We start from the raw sequence: 18329 nt of genomic DNA, 5'->3' as shown, positions 1-18329 counted from the left end.
CCTGCTTGTAGCCCTTGGGGCACATGCTTACAGCCCTCCCTCTCGCCCTCCCCTGCTCCCTGCTAGCTGCTTCTGGAACATCTGGAGTGCCTGGTGTCCCGCCATGAACGGTCACTGCGGATGACTGTGGTAAAGCGCCAGGCCCAGTCACCTTCGGGGGTCTCCAGCGAGGTGGAGGTGCTGAAGGCCCTCAAGTCACTGTTTGAGCACCACAAGGCCTTGGATGAGAAGGTGCCCATCTGCCCGCCAGTCCCCCGCCCCTCCAGCTAGCCTGCCTGGAGCCTCCCATGTATCCCTTCTCTGAGATTTCTGTCTCCGGTATTTAGGAAACCCTGGCTCCCTTCAACCCCTGTCTGCACTGCAAGTCCTCCTGTTAGGCTCCCTCCTGCAAATGCGCTTCTTAGCAGGCCCTTCACTGCCCTCAAGCTCGGTAGACGAAGCCCAGACTCTTCCAGCCTGACTCAAGTGGGGTCCCCCTTTCTTCCTCCATCTCCCGTTACCTTGAGCAGGTGCGAGAGCGGCTCCGGGCAGCGCTGGAGCGAGTCACCACCTTGGAGGAGCAGCTGGCAGGTGCCCACCAGCAGGTAAGCTGACTGCTCACTCTCCATCTGCAGTCCCTGGAAGTCCAGGCTGGTTCACGCCTGTGCCCTACTCTATTTCTCATCGGATTTCTTCCTGCTGCGGCTGGAGGCTGCTGGGCAAGGCTAGGCTGAGCACCTCTTTCTAGGAGACACCTGTTTAACCAAGGCAGGGGCTTGGGAAGGGTCTGAAATGTATGGGAGGTTCTCCCCTCTTTGACTTATCGCCCTGGGGCGTGTGCCTGTAGGTGTCGGCCCTGCAGCAGGGGGCAGGGGTCCGTGATGGAGCAGCAGATGAGGAAGGGACCATGGAGCTGGGGCCGAAGCGCCTGTGGAAGGTAGGTCATGGGAGCTGTTTAGCAGGGGTCTGTGTTCCCCAGGATGGGAGGCTGGAGGCTCACTAACTGCTTGAGTTAAATCTGGGGCTTTCTCCAATATTCCCACTTATCTTTTCTTCTTCTCCCTACTTCATCTGCAAAGAAATCTGTAGATTTTTATTTTAGTGCCCAACACATGCTGGGCACATCGTATGCTTGTCTACTTGAATTGTTAGGTGCCCTCTGCCTTGCGTAGCAGCATCAGGCAAGATTCCTTCTCTCTCTGAGCCTCTGCTCCCCAGTCATGCCCCTTTCTGGGTTACAAGAGGCTGGCATAGCAGATAAAACTAGAAACTTGTTTTTCAGGAGAGACACAGGATAGCAAAGTGTTCGGTCATTGTCAGGAGACCTCCGGGGGCGCAGAGGGAGGAAACTGTAGCTGGAGAAGCGCTGTGATGTTGGGGGCACAGTGGGGAGCTGCTCTGGGCGTGCTGTTCCTCCTCCTACCCCCTGGGATAGGGCAGTGGGGTGGCTGGGATGCTCCTGTGACTCACAGAGCTCACTGTCCTTGGAGGAGGATGCTGGCCGGGTAGAGGAGCTGCAGGAGCTCCTAGAGAAGCAGAACTTTGAGTTGAGCCAGGCCCGGGAGCGACTGGTCACCCTGACAGCAGCTGTGACGGAACTTGAGGAGGACCTGGGCACGGCCCGCCGGGACCTCATCAAGTCAGAGGAGCTGAGCAGCAAGCACCGGCGGGACCTCCGGGAGGTGCGTGAGGCTGCAGGCCCTCACTGTGGAGGGCGCGGAGGGAGGGCCGGCAAGGGCCTGGGGGCGTGAGGCTGAATACCTGCCTGCCTGCCTGGGTCCCGTGTGTGGGGCAGTCATGGAAGGGTGGGCCAAGGCCAGAAACGGACAGGGGAGTGTAGCTCATGCCCCTTAATGGGTTCCCGTCAGCCAGGTGTGGGTGGGGAGGCGGAGATAGGATGGGGGCAGGGGAAGGCTGCTGACCGCTCCCCTCGTCCCCTCTTCTCCCAGGCTCTGGCCCAGAAGGAGGACATGGAAGAGCGGATTACTACACTGGAGAAGCGCTACCTGGCTGCTCAGCGTGAGGCCACATCCATCCATGACCTCAATGACAAACTGGAGGACGAGCTGGCCAACAAGGAGTCCTTGCACCGCCAGGTACCTCAGGGTGGGTGGCTGGGGGGCATTTTGCTTAGTCCTGGAGATGTCCTGGTGAACCTACCCACAGTGGCCGAGGAGCCCCTGGGTCCAGCAGGTCGCCCTTCGAAAGGGGAAGTCAGGTGTCTCGGGCAGCCAACAACCAAGATCGTCCCTTGCTGCTTCTGACCTGTCGTCTGCTCTCTGCCGAGGCTGGGTTAGGGGTGGGGGCTTCAGTGCTCCCTCTCGAATCACTTCACCAACCCCACGTCGCTAGTGTGAGGAGAAGGCCCGACAACTGCAGGAGCTGCTGGAGGCGGCAGAGCAGAAGCTGCAGCAGACGATGCGCAGGGCAGAGACGTTGCCAGAGGTGGAGGCTGAGCTGGCCCAGAGAATTGCAGCCCTCACCAAGGCAAGTGGGCCGGGGGCCTGGGATCTGCCTCTGTCCCCCATCTTCCGAGCTCTCAGGGAGCCAGGCAGGGAAGGGAGTGTGTGGGAGGCGCATTGGGCCAGGAACCAGAAAACCGCTTCCCGCGGTGTGACCCCAGGGAACACATTGCCTGTGACTGTCCGCTGGAAGAGTAATCCCTGTCTTCATCACTCTGCAGGGATGTGACAATCTCATAAGAAGGGATGTAAAAGTACTTGAAGGAGTTGAAACTCTGTTGATGCAAAGTATTTTTTTTCTTTTAATCATCTACAGTGTTGTCATGAAGACTTACTTTCGTTTGGGGCTAGGGCAGAAAGATGAGGACTTTCACCTCTGGATACATGAAATCTTAGAAGGGATACTGTATATATATCCCTGAAGGGGAAGGGGTCGGGGTTAGGTTGAGTATGTCTTTGACTGCCAAACGGAAGCATTCTAGAGCTAGGGACTGCCTCTGATTGTTTGAATCCTGCAGTTTTAGGATAAAGAAAAGGGGATATAATTTTATTTAATGGATGCTTTATGCAGTAGTAATTCTGAGAGGTATGCTGGCTGAAAACATACAGGTTCTGGAAGAGCCAGGTAAATGCATGGACTTAGACATGCAGGGGTTAATCAAAAGAATTTAGCAGTGTTTTCAGCTGGTCAGCCTCATGTGGGATCACGGTGGCTCTCTCCGAACCTGGAACCTGCAGTGAGGAAACCTTTGTTTAGGAAGCACCAGGCACGGGGCTTGGAAGGGACAGGCTGGCCAGCCAGTGTGCAGCTCAGCTGCTTCGAGGACGGAAAATGCAGCCTGGCTGTGTCCCAGCAGACCTAGGACCAACACTGCTTCTGCCAGTGACTAGCTCTGCGACCTGGGAAAAGTCAGTCCCTGCCTTAACTGGGCCTCAGTGTCCTTATCTCTATGGTGGTGGTAGACAGAATGGTCTCAGAGGTCATTCTAGCCTTGAGGAATGAGGGATTGGGTTGAAATCACAGCAGAGGTTGTTATGTGTGGGCTGCTGAGTAGTCAGCTTTAGTGTCTCCCAAAGCTGACATGAAGGCATGGCTGGAATGTTTCATACAGTCAAGTGAGTCATCACAGGAGGAGCTGAAGGAAGGACTGCCTGGCTATAAGAGGTGTGGCTCTCTAGAATATCTTGCCAGCAGAGACAGGAGTGTCTTCATCTCTGGGCATCCATGACTGAAAGGGGAGATGCCTCCACCTGGGCGGATTTAACAGCAGAGCTAGTAGCCACGCGAGGCTGACGCTTGTTGAGTGCTCACTGTGTTCTTAGTGTTGGCCTTGGATTATTTCATTTAGTCCTTGCAAAGGTCTAGTGGGCTTGGGTGCTGTTATTACCCACATTTTACAGTTGCGGAAACGATAGCACCTAGAGGTTTGATAACTTGCCCAAAGTCACACAAGTGGTGAGAGGAGCCAGGATTTGAACCCAGGGGCATGGCATGAGTCCATGCTCTTCAGTGTGGTTCTATCCATCTGGAAGCACAGAGATTTATGGTGGCTCATGCTTTCAAGTGGAGCTTTTTCTGGTAGCACGGGGAGGATTTAGAGTCCCTTGAACTGCTAGCTCCAGGATGTTTTAAGGCGAGCCCTGAGCGGGGAAAAGGTAGGGGAGACCTGGCAGGTGTTGGGGTACCTGGGAAGAAAGGCAGTGGGGATGGAGGTTCTGCTCCGAGATGGTAGGTGGAGGCTGAGCTTCATTGGTACCAGGGGCCGTAATCCCCAGGGCCACCCTGGCACTAGGGTGCAGGGAATATGGGGCCTGAGCAGGAGGAACAGAGGGCTATGGGCTGCACCGACCCATCCCTGCCCGTAGGCTGAAGAACGGCATGGCAACATTGAGGAGCACCTGCGGCAGCTGGAGGGACAGCTGGAGGAGAAGAACCAGGAGCTGGCACGGGTGAGGGCACCAGGCTGGGCCTGCAGGCCCCTTTCTTACCCCAGGGCAGGCTCCCAGGGCGGTCTGTGGGAGGAGCACGGAGCAAGGGCCTGACCAGGGACAGAGCCACAGAGGGTGGGAGGAGGCTGGCAGGTGCAGGAGGAGATGTCGGGAGAGTGGAGAGAGGGGCTCCTAGAGGATGAGAGGAGTTGAACCCCAGCAGGAGAGGGTGGGGCTTCTGGTGAGGGCGGCCTGGTGCGAGGTAGGTGGCTGTGCAGGTGCGCCAGCGGGAAAAGATGAATGAGGATCACAACAAGCGGCTGTCGGACACAGTGGACCGGCTGCTCAGCGAGTCCAACGAGCGTCTACAGCTCCACCTGAAGGAGCGCATGGCAGCCCTGGAGGAGAAGGTGCCTGGAGGGGCGGGGCTGGGATGCCAGAGGTCAGTGTGGGGTGGGAAGGTGGGAAGGTGCAGCTGGGGTCTCACTGGGGTGGCTGGCCAGCCTGGAGAGGTGGGGCTGACACTACACACCCGGAGGCTCAGGTCTGGATTGGGAGAGGAAGGCTGGGGCCTGGCTCACAGCTGCTCTCCCCCAGAACACGTTGATCCAGGAGTTGGAGAGCTCCCAGCGGCAGATTGAGGAGCAGCACCACCACAAGGTACCCGGCTGCGGCCCGCCCCGCCCAGCCTGGGAGGGCCGGGTTGCAGGGAGGAAAGGACACCCTGCTTCTCACGCAGCTGCTCCAATACCCAGCAGTGTTAGCGCATACGTTAGTGCACTACATACGCTGTTCCTCATGAGGGCCCATCATGGGAGGTGCGTCACTGCCTACAGGTGAAGAAGAAACTGAGGCCGGAAGCGTAGGGCAGAGATGAACAGCAGAGAGGCAGGGCCCAGTGAGGGGCTCCACCCAGGATTTGAGGGGGGCCTCAAACCCGGGTGCGGCCAGAGCCTGGTGATTCTGGGAGGGTTCACCTCTGTCCCGGCCTCAGCGGTGTCTGCGAGGTCTGGGAGGGCGCTCTGCTGCCCCGCCTCATCTGCTGTGCGTTTGTGCGGTGGTGAGGGCTCAGCAGGTTTGGCTAGCAGAGCCCTCCCCAGACAGACCCCCTCCCGGCCCTGCCCCTCTGCCCATCCTTCCATTCACTCTCCGGTTGGACCTCTTCTCTTTTGGTGTCATCTGTGGGCCTGGCTTGGGGCCCCTGATTTTGGACTTTGTAGTACATTCTTCAGCTTCTCTCCAACTCTGCTGTCCTCTTTGTCCCTCTCTGACTCCCACCCTCCCTCTCTGCTCCTCCCTGCCCCCACCCCTGGGTCTGCTGGCACAGGGCCGCCTGTCTGAAGAGATTGAGAAGCTGCGCCAAGAGGTGGACCAGCTGAAGGGCCGAGGGGGGCCGTTTGTGGACGGCGTCCACGCCAGGTACTGCAGCGCCAGAGGCTGGGCGCGCCAGGATGGGGCCCTGACGGACCCCGCGGAAGGAAACTTCCTTCCAAAAAAAAATGCGCAGGACCTCAGGGTCCTCGTCCTATTCAGGGTGGGACATTGAGGCTTGGAGAACTCGGTCAGAGTCACCCAGCTTACTTGGGCAGTTTGAGAGGGAACACCTCTCCTCTGAGGGCTGCTGAGAGGCAAGTTATCAGACAGACAGTTCCCTGTCCCCACTGCAGTGGGACGTAGGCCATGCTTCCTGCTTCCTTGACAGAGGGCACACCCTTGAGAAAGGTCTGCAGGTCCCTTGCTCACCCGTGTCCCGCAAGGCTCACTGGCAGTGAGAGCTACTCATTCCAGTTCTCTTGAGAGTCAAGGCCCGCCCAAGTTTAGGCAGTGGGCAGAAAGGCAGCAGGAGGGATTGGATGGAGCCTCGGAAACTTCCTTACTGGAAGTTGGGACGCCATGGCAATCCTATGGCCTTGGCATTCCTTTTCTTGAAACCATCGTAAGAGATGGAGTTTATCTCCTAATGCTTGGATTAGGCCCATGTTTCGGGAACCTCTGTGTTTCCCCTCACATTGTGTGGAGTGATTGGTGTCGAACTCGGACCTCGAGCCTGTCCTCAGTCCCCAGGCCAGAGAGGTAGGGTGAAGGCAGAGGAGACAGAAGTGGATGGTGCCACTCAAGGCTCATGGCTCTGGGCTGTTTTCTTTCCAAACCAAAGACTCTTAGATCAGAACCCTGTCGTTCCCTTTGGTCATGTGCTTGCTCTATCCAGGAAATGGGGACGAATTACCGTGAAGAACAGTGAATGGAAATACGCATATGGGCATGTGGAGGGGCAGTGCTTGTAATAGGGAAGGGAACACTGAGCTTGAAGAAGAGAAGCCCTTGTGTCTGGAGTAGTAGAGGCTGAAGTGCCTTCTCCACGTTCGCCAGGAATTACTGTATATAGGTATGAAGAGAAGCAGAGGATGGAGACAGGTAACAGTAGTTGGGATTTCTCCTACGTCTCCCCTCCGGACCAGAAGAGACAACCCCTCAATTAGTGAAGCACAGCCCATAGTACACCAGGCCATTTGCCACTGCTCAGCTTTCTGTAATGGTTGGGCATTCTTCGGTTCGACTGTAGAATCGCTGGATACTTCATGGAATTGCAGCTGAGTTGAGGGAGAAAAGGGGAATTTGCAAGCACTTCCCTCTCCCTCCAGGGACCTTGTATACTTGCATAGTCTGCTGCAGGCTCACTGTGTCCCTTTGTTCTGGGCTCCCTCAAGGGTTCCAAATAGGAAGGCACAGGGACGTGGTGCCTAGGGGAGGCTTCCAGATACTCCCCGGGATTGTTGCTTGGGTCCTAAAATCTCAGGGACTCTTGGAGCACTCAAAATGTTTTCTCTAGCTCGTGTTTCTGACAGTGTCAGGCCTCCTAAAGCTTCCTGGGGATAGCGGGTATTCCTGGCTTGAATTTTAATCAGGGACTCAGTCCAGATTATGGGGAGACCTGAGGAAAAGTGCTGGGTAGAAGACCAAAAACAGAGACCCTCAGAGTGAGAAGGACCTTTAGACATCATGCCTTCCAACCTGTCCCAGTGTCGGGGAGCCCTCCTGCGTCATGTGTGTCAGATGGCCAGAGAGCCTCTGCTCCAATACCTCTTTGCTGGGGAGCTCAACTTTTTAAAAGCCGCCAGTTGCGCCATAAGTCAACCCTTGCCATTAGAAGTTCCTTCTCATGCCATATGGAAAGCCGCTCTCTGGAACTTTCTGCCCTGGCTCATTCTGACCCCTGGAGCACCAGAGCATATGTCTCCTCTCTTGCTTACATGGCAGCCCTTCAGACATTTATGACAGCTCCGTGTCCTGCTAAGACTTCTCTGAGCTGAAGATCCCTTGACTCTTTGTGCCCACTGGGGTTGAGCTGGGGCTCTCAGTCCTCAGGGCCTGTCTCTCTCTCCCCCGTCCCCGCTCCAGGCCACACATGGGCAGTGCAGCAGATGTGCGGTTCTCCCTGGGTGCAACCACCCACGTATCCCCAGGCGCACATCGCCGCTACTCGGCATTGAGGGAAGAGTCTGCCAAGGTGAGGGGGTGGAGGGGTCTCCTCAGGGAGTTTGGGGTCAATTCGGCCGCGTGCCTGGCTCCAGTTACGCAGACGGCTGGTGTGTGGGGCAAATCCTTCCCCTTCCCTCCCCTGTGTTAACGACAGCTGCAGCCCTGGGGTTGAGGCCATCGTCAGCTGCAACAGCTGTGACCCCCTTGCCTTGGCCTCCTGGTGGGCAAGGGGTGGGGCTGGCGGGGAGCCAGTCAGTCCCTGCAGCCCCACTGAAGTGTGTGTGCATGTGCCTGGGTGTGCAGGCGTGTGTGTCTGGTGGTCAGGGTGGGGGCTTCATGGGTAAGATGGAATTGGCACGCTTTCTGGAACAAAAGCTGTGGTTCACGGGGGAGATGAGGGAAGGATGACAGGTTAGCTGGCCCTGGACCTGGAGTCTTCTGAGAAGCAGCTGTGAGTTCACGCTGTCTGCGTCTGCCCAGGGAGATTAGGGGAGAATGAGGAAAGACACGGGGCAGAAAAATGCCGAGTCCCATCTTTTGGGAAGGTGCGATTATTCATCGTGGTTTGTCCTGAGTGCAGGTCCTCTAAATAGCATTTAGTTCACTGGGGTATTAGAGGATATGTTTGCAGAAAGAGGAAGCTCTTAGTCTTGGGAAGATTCATTTCTGCCCTTGAGAAACCCCTAGTCTTATGGGGGAGTCACAGTCTGAAGGTGCCTCTTTTTCTTTCTCTCCCCACTTCTGTACTTTTTCTGTTTATAAGAATATAGTAGCTGCCGAGGAGCTGAGAGGCTGCAGGAGCCCTGAAGGGGAACTGGGGGTTCGGGTCGTAGAAAGGTGTCAGAGTACCTTTCTGTCCCTGGCCCCTCCTTCTCTGCTCTTCTGGCTCTCCCAGCTCAGTTTTCTGCCTTTCCCCCTTCTGGGCCTTTCTCCACTGGATAGGTTTATAGGATAATTTCAGAGAAGCTGCCGCCTCTCAGGGTTGACCACACTGCTCTGTGATGAGCTGAAACTGCCGACTGTCTCCTCAGGACTGCTTGGCCTTTCTGGTTCCCTGGGTGTAGTCAGCCTTTGAGTTTGTATGGATGGAAACTGATAGCATTTATATGGTGCTTGCTTTGTGCCAGGCACTGTGCTAAGGGCTTTACATGTATTTTCCTCATTCGATCCTCACAGCTATCTATGAGTAAGTACTTTACCATCCTCATTTTACAAATGAAGAAACTGAGGCGCAGAGAGGTTAAACAATTTTCCTGTGGTTGCACAACTAGAATTCGTTGGAGCCGAGATTCAAACCAAGGCAGGCTCTCTCTGGACTCTCTTCTTAACCACTGCTAGTTAGCTTTTTCAGTTAGTTTGTGCAGTATTTCTTAGACTGTCCTGTGCAAACACATCACCCAGGGGTCTTGTTAAAATGCAGATGTTGAATCAGTAGGACCGGTGCTGTGGCGTTTTCAGCCAGCTCCCAGGAGATGTCAGTGCTGCTGGGTAGAGGTAGGGAGGGTCTGCCCTGCAGTTATCTGGGTGTCTTATTATGACTCCTTTACCCTCCTCCTTTGTTAAGGACTGGGAGACTTCTCCTTTGCCTGGGATGCTGGCCCCGTCAGCCACCCCTGCCTTTGACAGTGACCTTGAGATCTCCGACATGGATGAGGATGAGCCAGGAGGTCTGGTGGGCTCCACAGACGTTGTCTCCCCCAGTGGCCACTCAGATGCCCAGACCCTGGCCATGATGCTGCAGGAGCAGCTGGATGCCATCAACGAGGAAATCAGGTTAGGGGAGAGGCGGAGGACCTGGAAAGTGCGTTGAAGGGCATCGGGGCCCTTTGTGTTGGAAAAATCCTATATGGATTTGCTCATATCTTATGACTGCAACTTAGAGTGCCACAGTTCAGGGACCCTTTGTGGGGCATGTGCCGGAGTGAGAGGGTGGGGCCTCAGTGGACTTCTCAGGCTTTACCTCCCCTCTCAGGGCTTGCGATATGGCTGGGCTCAAGAGGATGCACATGGTGTTCCTGCAGGCCGGCAGCTGATCATAACCACGAGGAGTGTAGCTCCCACTTACTAAGGCCAGCTCAGGGTGAGGGCTTTGTAAATGTCACTGTCTGTCTTGCCACAGTCCCTGAGGTAGGCAGCGTGATACCTGCTTTACAGACAAAGAGGTTAAGTGACTTACCCAAAGCCACACAGAAGTGACAGAGCCAGGATTCAAACTCAAGTCTGAACTCGGTCCACTGCACCATACCTCCTGTCCCTAGTGAGGCATCAATCGAAAACAATGACAGGGAAAGTTGTGAAACCTTCACTTTATCCTGACTTTTTAATGAGTTTATTAATGTTAATGACAAACAGCAGTGCAATATCTGAGCTGGAGTGTATCAGAGCTTTACAAGCTGTACAAGTCATCAGTTCAATGGTTCAAGGTATTGCACAGACCAGTTACAAAGAAGACACAGACACACACACACACAGACACACACACACACACACACAGAGAGAGAGAGAGAGAGAGAGAAAGGAACAAACATAGGACCACCAGCTTTTTGTTTTGCAAAGTAAAACATTAATGATAATGACTATCTATTATCACAATCATTCTGCAAAAGAAAGGGCATTTTAACATTCTGGAAGTAAGAAAGACATGCTTAGAATAAAGGCGAGTCTGTCTTTGTGAAAGGCAGTGGGCATCTTTACTGCAGCGTGTGTGTGTGTGTGTGTGTGTGTGTGTGTGTGCGCGCGCGAGAGAGAGAGAGAGAGAGAGAGAGAGAGAGAGAGAGAGTGTGTTTGTGTGTGTGTGTGAGTGTGTGTGTGTGAATGGGCTGTGTGTGTGTATGTGTGTATGTGTGTGTGTGCATGCTTTCCTCACTGAATACCTCCCATGCACACACATACACTATTGTTAGTTTTCTCATTTTTCTGTGGAACAGGGAAAACCCCATCAGGGGTCAGCATCATTTAAAAATCCTACACTTGGAAACTGCTGACTTATACCACTTCATCATTGCATATGTTGGGAAACTGAGGCACAGAGAGCAAAATACCTGACTGAAGCCCACCCCTGTAGTTAGGCAGGGGTAGGTCGAGAATTCTGATTTTCAGGGTGGTTTATGTTCCACCGACCAAACTGCCTTCTTCCTCGGTAGTTTTTGTAGATGGAGGGAGTAGGCAAGTTAACAAGAGAGAGACGTGTTTTTAAGCTCCAGTGGGACAGACACCCTGCCTGCTGGGCCTTGTGTCCACCACGTGAGGATGAGTGCAGGCATCAGCCCTCACCGCCTCCTGTTGATCCTGGCTGAGGCTAGTGGTGAGGTCTGGTTTTACCTGCCTTCCAGGATGATTCAGGAAGAGAAGGAGTCCACGGAGCTCCGCGCGGAGGAGATTGAGACGCGTGTGACCAGCGGCAGCATGGAGGCCCTAAACCTGAAGCAGCCGCGCAAGCGCGGATCCATCCCCACCTCTCTGACGGCCCTGTCCTTGGCCAGCGCGTCCCCACCGCTCAGCGGCCGCTCCACACCTAAGCTCACCTCCCGCAGCGCAGCCCAGGACCTGGACCGGATGGGGGTCATGACCCTGGTGAGAGGCAGCTGAGGAGCCGCCCTGGCATTACTGGGCCCTGCACTGGGGGGGGGTTTTAAGGGATAGTATGATTCTCGTGCTCTCACCTGGGCCTGCGGGGGAGGGTTTTATTTATTTATTTTATTTTTTATTTTTTAATAGAGAGGGGGTTTCACCATGTTGGTCAGGATGGTCTTGATCTCCTGACCTTGTGATCTGTCCACCTTGGCCTCTCAAAGTGCTGGGATTACAGGCATGAGCCACTGCGCCTGCCCCACTACCTTTTTTTTTTTTTTTTTTTGCTGGGGAGGTTTTAAGGGAGGGTAGGACTCCCGTGCTCTCAGCTGGGCCTGCAGGGGTTTTTAGGGGTGGTAGGACTTACATGTTCTCAGCTGGGCCTGCCTTCTTCTTCCCATAATGTGTGCAGACCCTGACATGTCAGCCACCAACCTGTCCTTCTGTGTTTGGGAAGGGCCTAGGTCATATCTTCTTTGTCCTCTCCCTTGGATGAGCCCAGACTACTTAAGAAACTCGCCCACTACCCTTCCCTGTTCCTTTCTTCCAGAGAAATAAGTCCTGGCTTATTTTTCTAGACCAGCTTTATTTTCTGGTGTGATATTCTTTCTGGGGCTGTGGGAGGCATGAATCCTATCTTCTCATCCTAAGACCACTGGGCTCCCCTGGGGTTGGCTTTGGGGCAGCCAGAGGGTGAGTCCAAGCTTACCCTTCCCTTTCTCTTGTAGCCCAGTGATTTAAGAAAGCATAGGAGGAAGCTGCTGGTGAGTGCTGCCTGATGGCCCAGGTACTAACGGGTTCACTGCTCCCGCACCCTTTCCTTTCGGCTTCTTCCCCCAGGGCCCTTGAGTCTGAGTCTGAACTCAGAGAGGCACTCAGGGCCTCCCCACTGCATTTCTCCACGCTCCTCCACCTCTTCTGGGCTGGGTAGGCAGGCCCGAGATCTCTCTCTCTATCCCCTGACGGCTCCACTGTCTGTTCAGTCGCCAGTGTCTCGGGAAGAGAACCGAGAGGATAAAGCCACCATAAAATGTGAGACTTCTCCTCCTTCCTCACCCAGGACGCTGCGGCTAGAGAAGCTTGGCCACCCAGCCCTGAGCCAGGAGGAAGGCAAGAGGTAAGTGGAGCAGGCCCCACCTCTAGTCTCCATCCGCAGGGTCACCTCCTCCCTTCCTCTGCCTCTGCAGGGACTGCATCTCCCCCATTCCAGGTTCCTGAATGTCTTACTTCTCTTTGAAACACCATCAGGGAAGGGAGTTCCTGTGTCTCCCTTGCCCCCACCCCAGTTCTGACACTCAAGAGAAGTTCTTCCTAAGGTCTAACTTCCATCTTTCCTGCTGTCACTTAAGTATGTTTCTTCTTATTCCGCCCCCTTCTGGCTGTCACCTTATAGTGCCTTGGAGGATCAGGGCAGCAATCCCAGCAGCAGCAACAGCAGCCAGGACTCCCTGCACAAAGGCGCCAAGCGGAAGGGCATCAAGTCGTCCATTGGCCGCCTGTTTGGGAAGAAGGAGAAGGGCAGACTGATCCAGCTGAGTCGGGATGGAGCCACAGGCCATGGTCTCTGTCCCCTTCTGAACGGAGGTCTGGGCGGGCATCAGAAGCAGGAAGGTGTACTTGGACTGGCCTTCTCTGCCTTCGTCCCAGGGATGAGTGGGGGGAAGCCCCAGGAAGGCGATTTCAGATCTGCAGGAGCAGTTTTCGGTCAGAGATATTCATGGCAGGGTGGACTGCCTCCTGAGGGGGTAAGCTCCTGCCTCTACGAACGTCAGGAAGTGGCTGGGTGGCCTTTATTTGGCATGCTGTGGAAAGGTCTCCTGTACTGAGCGAAAGATTGGGCCTCTGGGGTTTCTTTTTCTTTTTTTTTTTTTTTTTTTGAGACGGAGTTTCGCTCTTGTTACCCAGGCTGGAGTGCAATGGCGCGATCTCGGCTCACCGCAACCTCCGCCTCCCGGGTTCAGGCAATTCTCCTGCCTCAGCCTCCTGAGTAGCTGGGATCACAGGCACGTGCCACCATGCCCAGCTAATTTTTTGTATTTTTAGTAGAGACGGGGTTTCACCTTGTTGACCAGGATGGTCTCGATCTCTTGACCTCGTGATCCACCCGCCTCGGCCTCCCAAAGTGCTGGAATTACAGGCTTGAGCCACCGCGCCCGGCCGGCCTCTGGGGTTTCTTTCAATTTGGAGGTTTTCTGATGTACTGTGCTCAGGACCTTCAGGAGAAATCTCTTGGTTCTTTCTTTAGAAGAGTTAGTTCTTGACTGGAATTTATTTCTGGGTACATCTGGCCTCTGGGACTCAAAATGTGATAACACCTAATTATAGCTTTGTAGACATTAAATTCAAGGAAGGGAAGGTGGCATCGTTATCACCTCTGTGGTAGTATAAAGTTCTGGTACATGCCTGGCATGTGGTGAGTGCACAGGAAATGTTGGCTTTCATCTGCCCCCTCTCTTCTAGCTCTTCTCTAGTTTCCTTCTCGTTCTCCTCTTCTTTCAGTCACCTATTCAGCCACTTGTTCCACAAACATTTATTGAGGAACGACTATGGCTTAGTAACAGGTGCTCAGCAATGGTTCATTCCTTCAGGGAGCTCAGTGTCTAATGAAAAGGAAGAAGTGAAGAGACAATTCCAGAACAATGTATTGATAGAGACATTCCCAGGGTGCTTCTGGGACTCAGAACTCAGCTCTGGAATGGTGGGGATGACAAGGGTGGCCTCCTCTGATAGCAACACCTGAGCTGACATGTGAAGGCCACAGAGGAATTAGCCGAGCCAGGGAGAGGTCTGTGTGTGGAGGAAGTGGGTGGGTGGTCTGGGAAAGGCAAAGTTCTGTGGGTGTGAGAGGTTTGTATGTACTTACGCATGTTCAGGTTTGGGAAGAAGGAGCAGGGGAGGAGTGGGGAGATGGGACTGGGCAGCTAGGCTGGGGCCCGCTGTAAGAGTCCTGCAGCATCTGTTTTAGTTTAAAAGTTCCCCTGAGGCAGTGGGAGCGCTGATGAATTTCATGCAGGGGAGGAACCAATCAATGAGAATAAAGGAAACTTTGGACCCAAATGCATAATTAGACCTTTCTGCACCTCAGGAAGATATGACTCAGAAGATAGCTAGCTGGGTGAGGAGGAGGAGGAGGGAGAGCTTGAGACGAGGAGGTAGGGGGAAGAGGAAGAACAGAGAGGAATTCGCTGAGACGAGGAGAGGTCTGTGTAGGAAGGAAGTGGTGATCTGGGAATGGAGAGGAGGAAACATGGCCACCTCTGCTCAGGATATGGGAGCATCAGCCCAGAGAGGTCCAGCTTCTTCCTCCCCAGTCCACAGGGGCAAGTGGAGTTGTGGAGCTGGCTACAGATAGGGGAAGCTGAAAGGCTTGATCAGGGGAAGAAGCATTTTGGGGGAAGCCGTATGATTTCCGATACTCTCCACACCACGTTGGCACTTAAACCTGAGACATCACCTCAGATGAGTTTCTGGGTTACCCACACCTGTTGCCTACTGTGCATTTTGGGTGTGTGTGTGACCAGGACTTAATTCTAAGATTCTGCCTCTGGCCATGAATTCTGTAGGTTCCTAGCATCAATTTGAGGAGATATTTAGTAGAAGACGGAACTCTACATGTTCCCTTTTGTGTTTTTGTGCAAGTGAGTGCACCCAGAGAAGAAGGCCCAGAGACACACCTCTCAGTGTGCGGATTTCCCCACCCCGACCCAAGCCAGGGCCATCCTTCTCTCTGAGCCTTGTGGCCCACTGTGTCTGGGGCTCTGGGTTTCCTTTGCACCTTGGCTTGGAGGAAGGGCAGGTTCTGTCTAGGATTCTGGGTGGGATAACTTGGGTCCATCTGGCTGGAAAACACCCCCAGGGCTGAGGATCTTGGGAGACTCTCTGAACTAGGGATGACCCACTTGATGCCACTGTCTGAGACTGCCTGGATGTAGGGACATTGAGCAGAAACTCCAGGAATGGTGGTTCTATCAGGCCATCAGTTGTCCTCTGCTGAGGAAGCTTCTGCAGCTTCTGTTCCCCACCTCTGATCCAGGCAAGGGAGGAGAGGCAGAGGGCCTGGCTGACACACACATCTCTTTCCTTGTAGTTATGCTAACAGACTCCGAGTTCAGTATGCAGGAGCCTATGGTGCCTGCCAAGCTGGGGACCCAGGCAGAGAAGGACCGGCGACTGAAGAAGAAGTAAGAGCCACAGGCCAGGCTCTGCCAGGGTGGGGCACAGCCCCCCACCCACTTTCCTTCTCCTGGGCGGCTGTGAAACTGAGCTAAGGGACCCAGATCCCAGCAAGGCCCTTCCTGAATTGATTTGGCCTGGTCCATGTGGGCACAGCAGGGCTGAGAGAAAGTTCTTAGGTTGCACCTAGAGAGAAGGAAGCAAGGGGATGATGGGAGAGTGACCTGGGTCCTGTGGGTCTCTGGCAGGGCAGATTGAAATCTCTAAGTCAGTGTCAGGTCACATGCAGAGAGCCCCTTGCCCTCTGGGGGTGGAGAGGTATTCCTGTCCCATTTCTTGTTGTCATATTGCTTCAGGCGTAGAGCAGAGGAAGTCCAGGGTGGGGAGCAAGGATTGTGGGTATCCAGGGGTCCCTGGAGCAAGCACAGTTAAGAGAGAAGGAAGAACTAGTGAGTCTGTTGTTCCTCTTCCTATAAGACACCAGCTGCTTGAAGATGCCCGCAGAAAAGGAATGCCCTTTGCCCAGTGGGATGGTCCGACTGTGGTCTCCTGGCTGGAGGTAAGCCTGAGCCAAGGAAGTCGACTCAGAGGTCTGGAGGGAAGGATGTGTGGGGTGGGCAGAGCGGTGGTGTCCTGGAACTTTTACAGTGTGTTTCTCCTCTGCCAACTGCACATGTGCCATACCTAGCATTTAGCTCCTCTCCCTCTCCCCAACACACACACATACCAGTCAGAGGACAGAGCTGATGCTACTTTTAATCTGTAAAACAGGAGAGAGAGGGATTTGATGACCTCCACATTCCTATGATCTGCATTTGTTATTCTGAGTCCATGGATGAGGCCTGGCCCTTGCCCCTTGCTATTGCCAAACTTTTGGTGGTAGGGCCCAGGCCTTGAATTATATTCCCTGTGCCCGGTCTCTGCAGCTCTGGGTAGGGATGCCTGCCTGGTACGTGGCAGCTTGCCGGGCCAACGTCAAGAGTGGTGCCATCATGTCCGCCCTGTCGGACACAGAGATCCAGCGGGAGATTGGCATCAGCAATGCCCTGCACCGGCTCAAGCTCCGCCTGGCCATTCAGGAGATGGTGTCACTGACCAGTCCTTCCGCCCCGCCCACCTCCAGGACTGTGAGTGGCCCCTCCCTTGGCCAGGACATTTTCAGAGGTCCTGGAACAGTATCTGCAAGGTCTCCTGTTGGGCTTTGGGAAGATGCAGCATTGAGTCCTGCCCCTTCCTTCCCATCCTCACAAAGGGCTCTCCCTGGTCTTCAGGAGGATATGACATTGATTCTAGGAGGATCCCAGCGGCCTTGGTTCCCTGCCTCTCACATACCACCCATGGGGTTCCATCTCCCCATCCCTACTCTGCCAAAATTTCCAGGTTTCTGGGCAGAGTTCCCAGGATGGGCTTTCTGGGGTTTTGTATGGTTGCCAGGTTGGGGGAAACAAAGGGAAGAGGGCATTTGTGATATTGTCTTGGTCCTCTAACCTCAACACAAGAATGCAGGCTGCTCCATGGGCCCCTGGAGCAGCCATAAACCTTTTATTACTGGCCATCTCCATGATTGATGTCAGCCCCCATTCCAGATCAGCAGCATGCATTCTTATTCACCCAGGAAACATTTATTGAGTATTTTCTATGTGCCAGGTGCTGTGCTAAGCAGTATAGCTATGGTGGTAACAGAGATGTGGCTTCTGCTATCCACTTGCTTAGAGCCAGAGAGTGTGCAGAGCTGTGGGCTGGACCCCTGGGAGGATCCAGGGAGGGAGCTTTGTCCTTGTCCTTTGGGTGCCCAGCCGGATGGGGATCCTGGGGACCCACACCCAGAACGAACTAGGTTTCCTCTCTGCCTGCAGTCTTCTGGGAATGTCTGGGTTACCCATGAAGAGATGGAAACTCTGGAAACATCTACTAAAACAGTGAGTCTGGCCCTTGACTTTTGTCTTTGGGCCTGGGGTTAAGACTGATGATGTCCACAGGATGAGGGGAAGGTTGTGGGCAGTCAGAGTGGGTTGCCATAGACCTCATGTGAGACTGGTATCCTTGATGTGTGATCTGCTCTCAGGGTGGAGGGCTGTTGGGAGAGGGGTGGGGCTGGGAGCAGTTGGTATGTGTGTGGTCCTTCCCAGGGGGTCACAGGCTTGTCCTGGGCCGTTGGTGTGCTGCAGGGGAGGGGAGTTGGGCTGGGGAGGGCTCTGCCCTTTATGGACCTGAGCCACAGAGTCTCTGTCCTTATGCTTCCTCCCTGGTGGAGGAATGGGGAGCACTGGGAGAGCTGGGCATCTTGCCTGGCTCCCAGTTAAGCCTGGGAGATGTGTGTTTTTGCCAAACACATATTTGCACTGCCTGACCGCAAACATGGGTGCACACACCAACCTTGTATTCTCTCTCAACCATCCTGACAAGCTTTCCCCAGTTACCCAGCCAGATACTGGGGGATCTTTTTCCCCTCCTTGATGGGGCCTAGGGTAGAGCTGATGGGTTTCTTGACTTTGCCTGTTTCCCCTAAACGCTGCACTTGTTCCTGCTAGGACAGTGAGGAGGGCAGCTGGGCTCAGGTAAGACCCCTCCCCTGTGTAGAACCAGCTCCCAGAACTCCAAGATAGTGTTCTTCCAGTAGGTTCTCTCCCCAGCAGGAATCTCTGAATCTCACTTCCCATGAAAAGCCCTGGACACAGGTTCTCAACTTCCACCAGAGCATCCCCACCCCCACCCCGTTCCCTTTAGCTGCTTGTT

General features: G+C 54.4%; 1 protein-coding gene across 19 annotated transcripts in view; it reads left to right on the top strand.

Moving 5' to 3' along the window:
- PPFIA4 (PTPRF interacting protein alpha 4) overlaps positions 1 to 18329 on the top strand; it is a 53382-nt gene that overhangs the window by 18351 nt on the left and 16702 nt on the right. For 6 of the 19 annotated variants that reach the window (XR_012513514.1, XR_746210.3, XR_746211.3 and 3 more), the window contains exons 4-24: positions 67 to 231; positions 510 to 584; positions 827 to 916; positions 1452 to 1661; positions 1929 to 2075; positions 2332 to 2466; positions 4308 to 4391; positions 4649 to 4780; positions 4968 to 5030; positions 5698 to 5789; positions 7770 to 7878; positions 9415 to 9623; positions 11183 to 11423; positions 12149 to 12184; positions 12404 to 12537; positions 12814 to 12980; positions 15508 to 15601; positions 16071 to 16152; positions 16520 to 16720; positions 17450 to 17512; positions 18125 to 18151. Coding sequence is in view for 8 of the 19 variants with exons in the window: in XM_010348891.3 (XP_010347193.3) it covers positions 67 to 231; positions 510 to 584; positions 827 to 916; positions 1452 to 1661; positions 1929 to 2075; positions 2332 to 2466; positions 4308 to 4391; positions 4649 to 4780; positions 4968 to 5030; positions 5698 to 5789; positions 7770 to 7878; positions 9415 to 9623; positions 11183 to 11423; positions 12149 to 12184; positions 12404 to 12537; positions 12814 to 12980; positions 15508 to 15601; positions 16071 to 16152; positions 16520 to 16720; positions 17450 to 17512; positions 18125 to 18151 (2556 nt within the window). In the remaining 11 variants the exon portion in view is untranslated. The remainder of the gene's footprint in view (positions 1 to 66; positions 232 to 509; positions 585 to 826; positions 917 to 1451; positions 1662 to 1928; positions 2076 to 2331; positions 2467 to 4307; positions 4392 to 4648; positions 4781 to 4967; positions 5031 to 5697; positions 5790 to 7769; positions 7879 to 9414; positions 9624 to 11182; positions 11424 to 12148; positions 12185 to 12403; positions 12538 to 12813; positions 12981 to 15507; positions 15602 to 16070; positions 16153 to 16519; positions 16721 to 17449; positions 17513 to 18124; positions 18152 to 18329) is intronic. The other 13 variants (XR_746212.3, XM_010348896.3, XR_012513517.1 and 10 more) reach the window with 9 other exon arrangements.

Source organism: Saimiri boliviensis, chromosome 14 (assembly GCF_048565385.1).
Source record: "Saimiri boliviensis isolate mSaiBol1 chromosome 14, mSaiBol1.pri, whole genome shotgun sequence".
Classification (NCBI taxonomy): Eukaryota; Metazoa; Chordata; class Mammalia; order Primates; family Cebidae; genus Saimiri; species Saimiri boliviensis.
The sequence above is the reverse complement of the archived record's forward strand: the minus strand, read 5'-3'. Positions and strand labels throughout refer to the sequence as shown.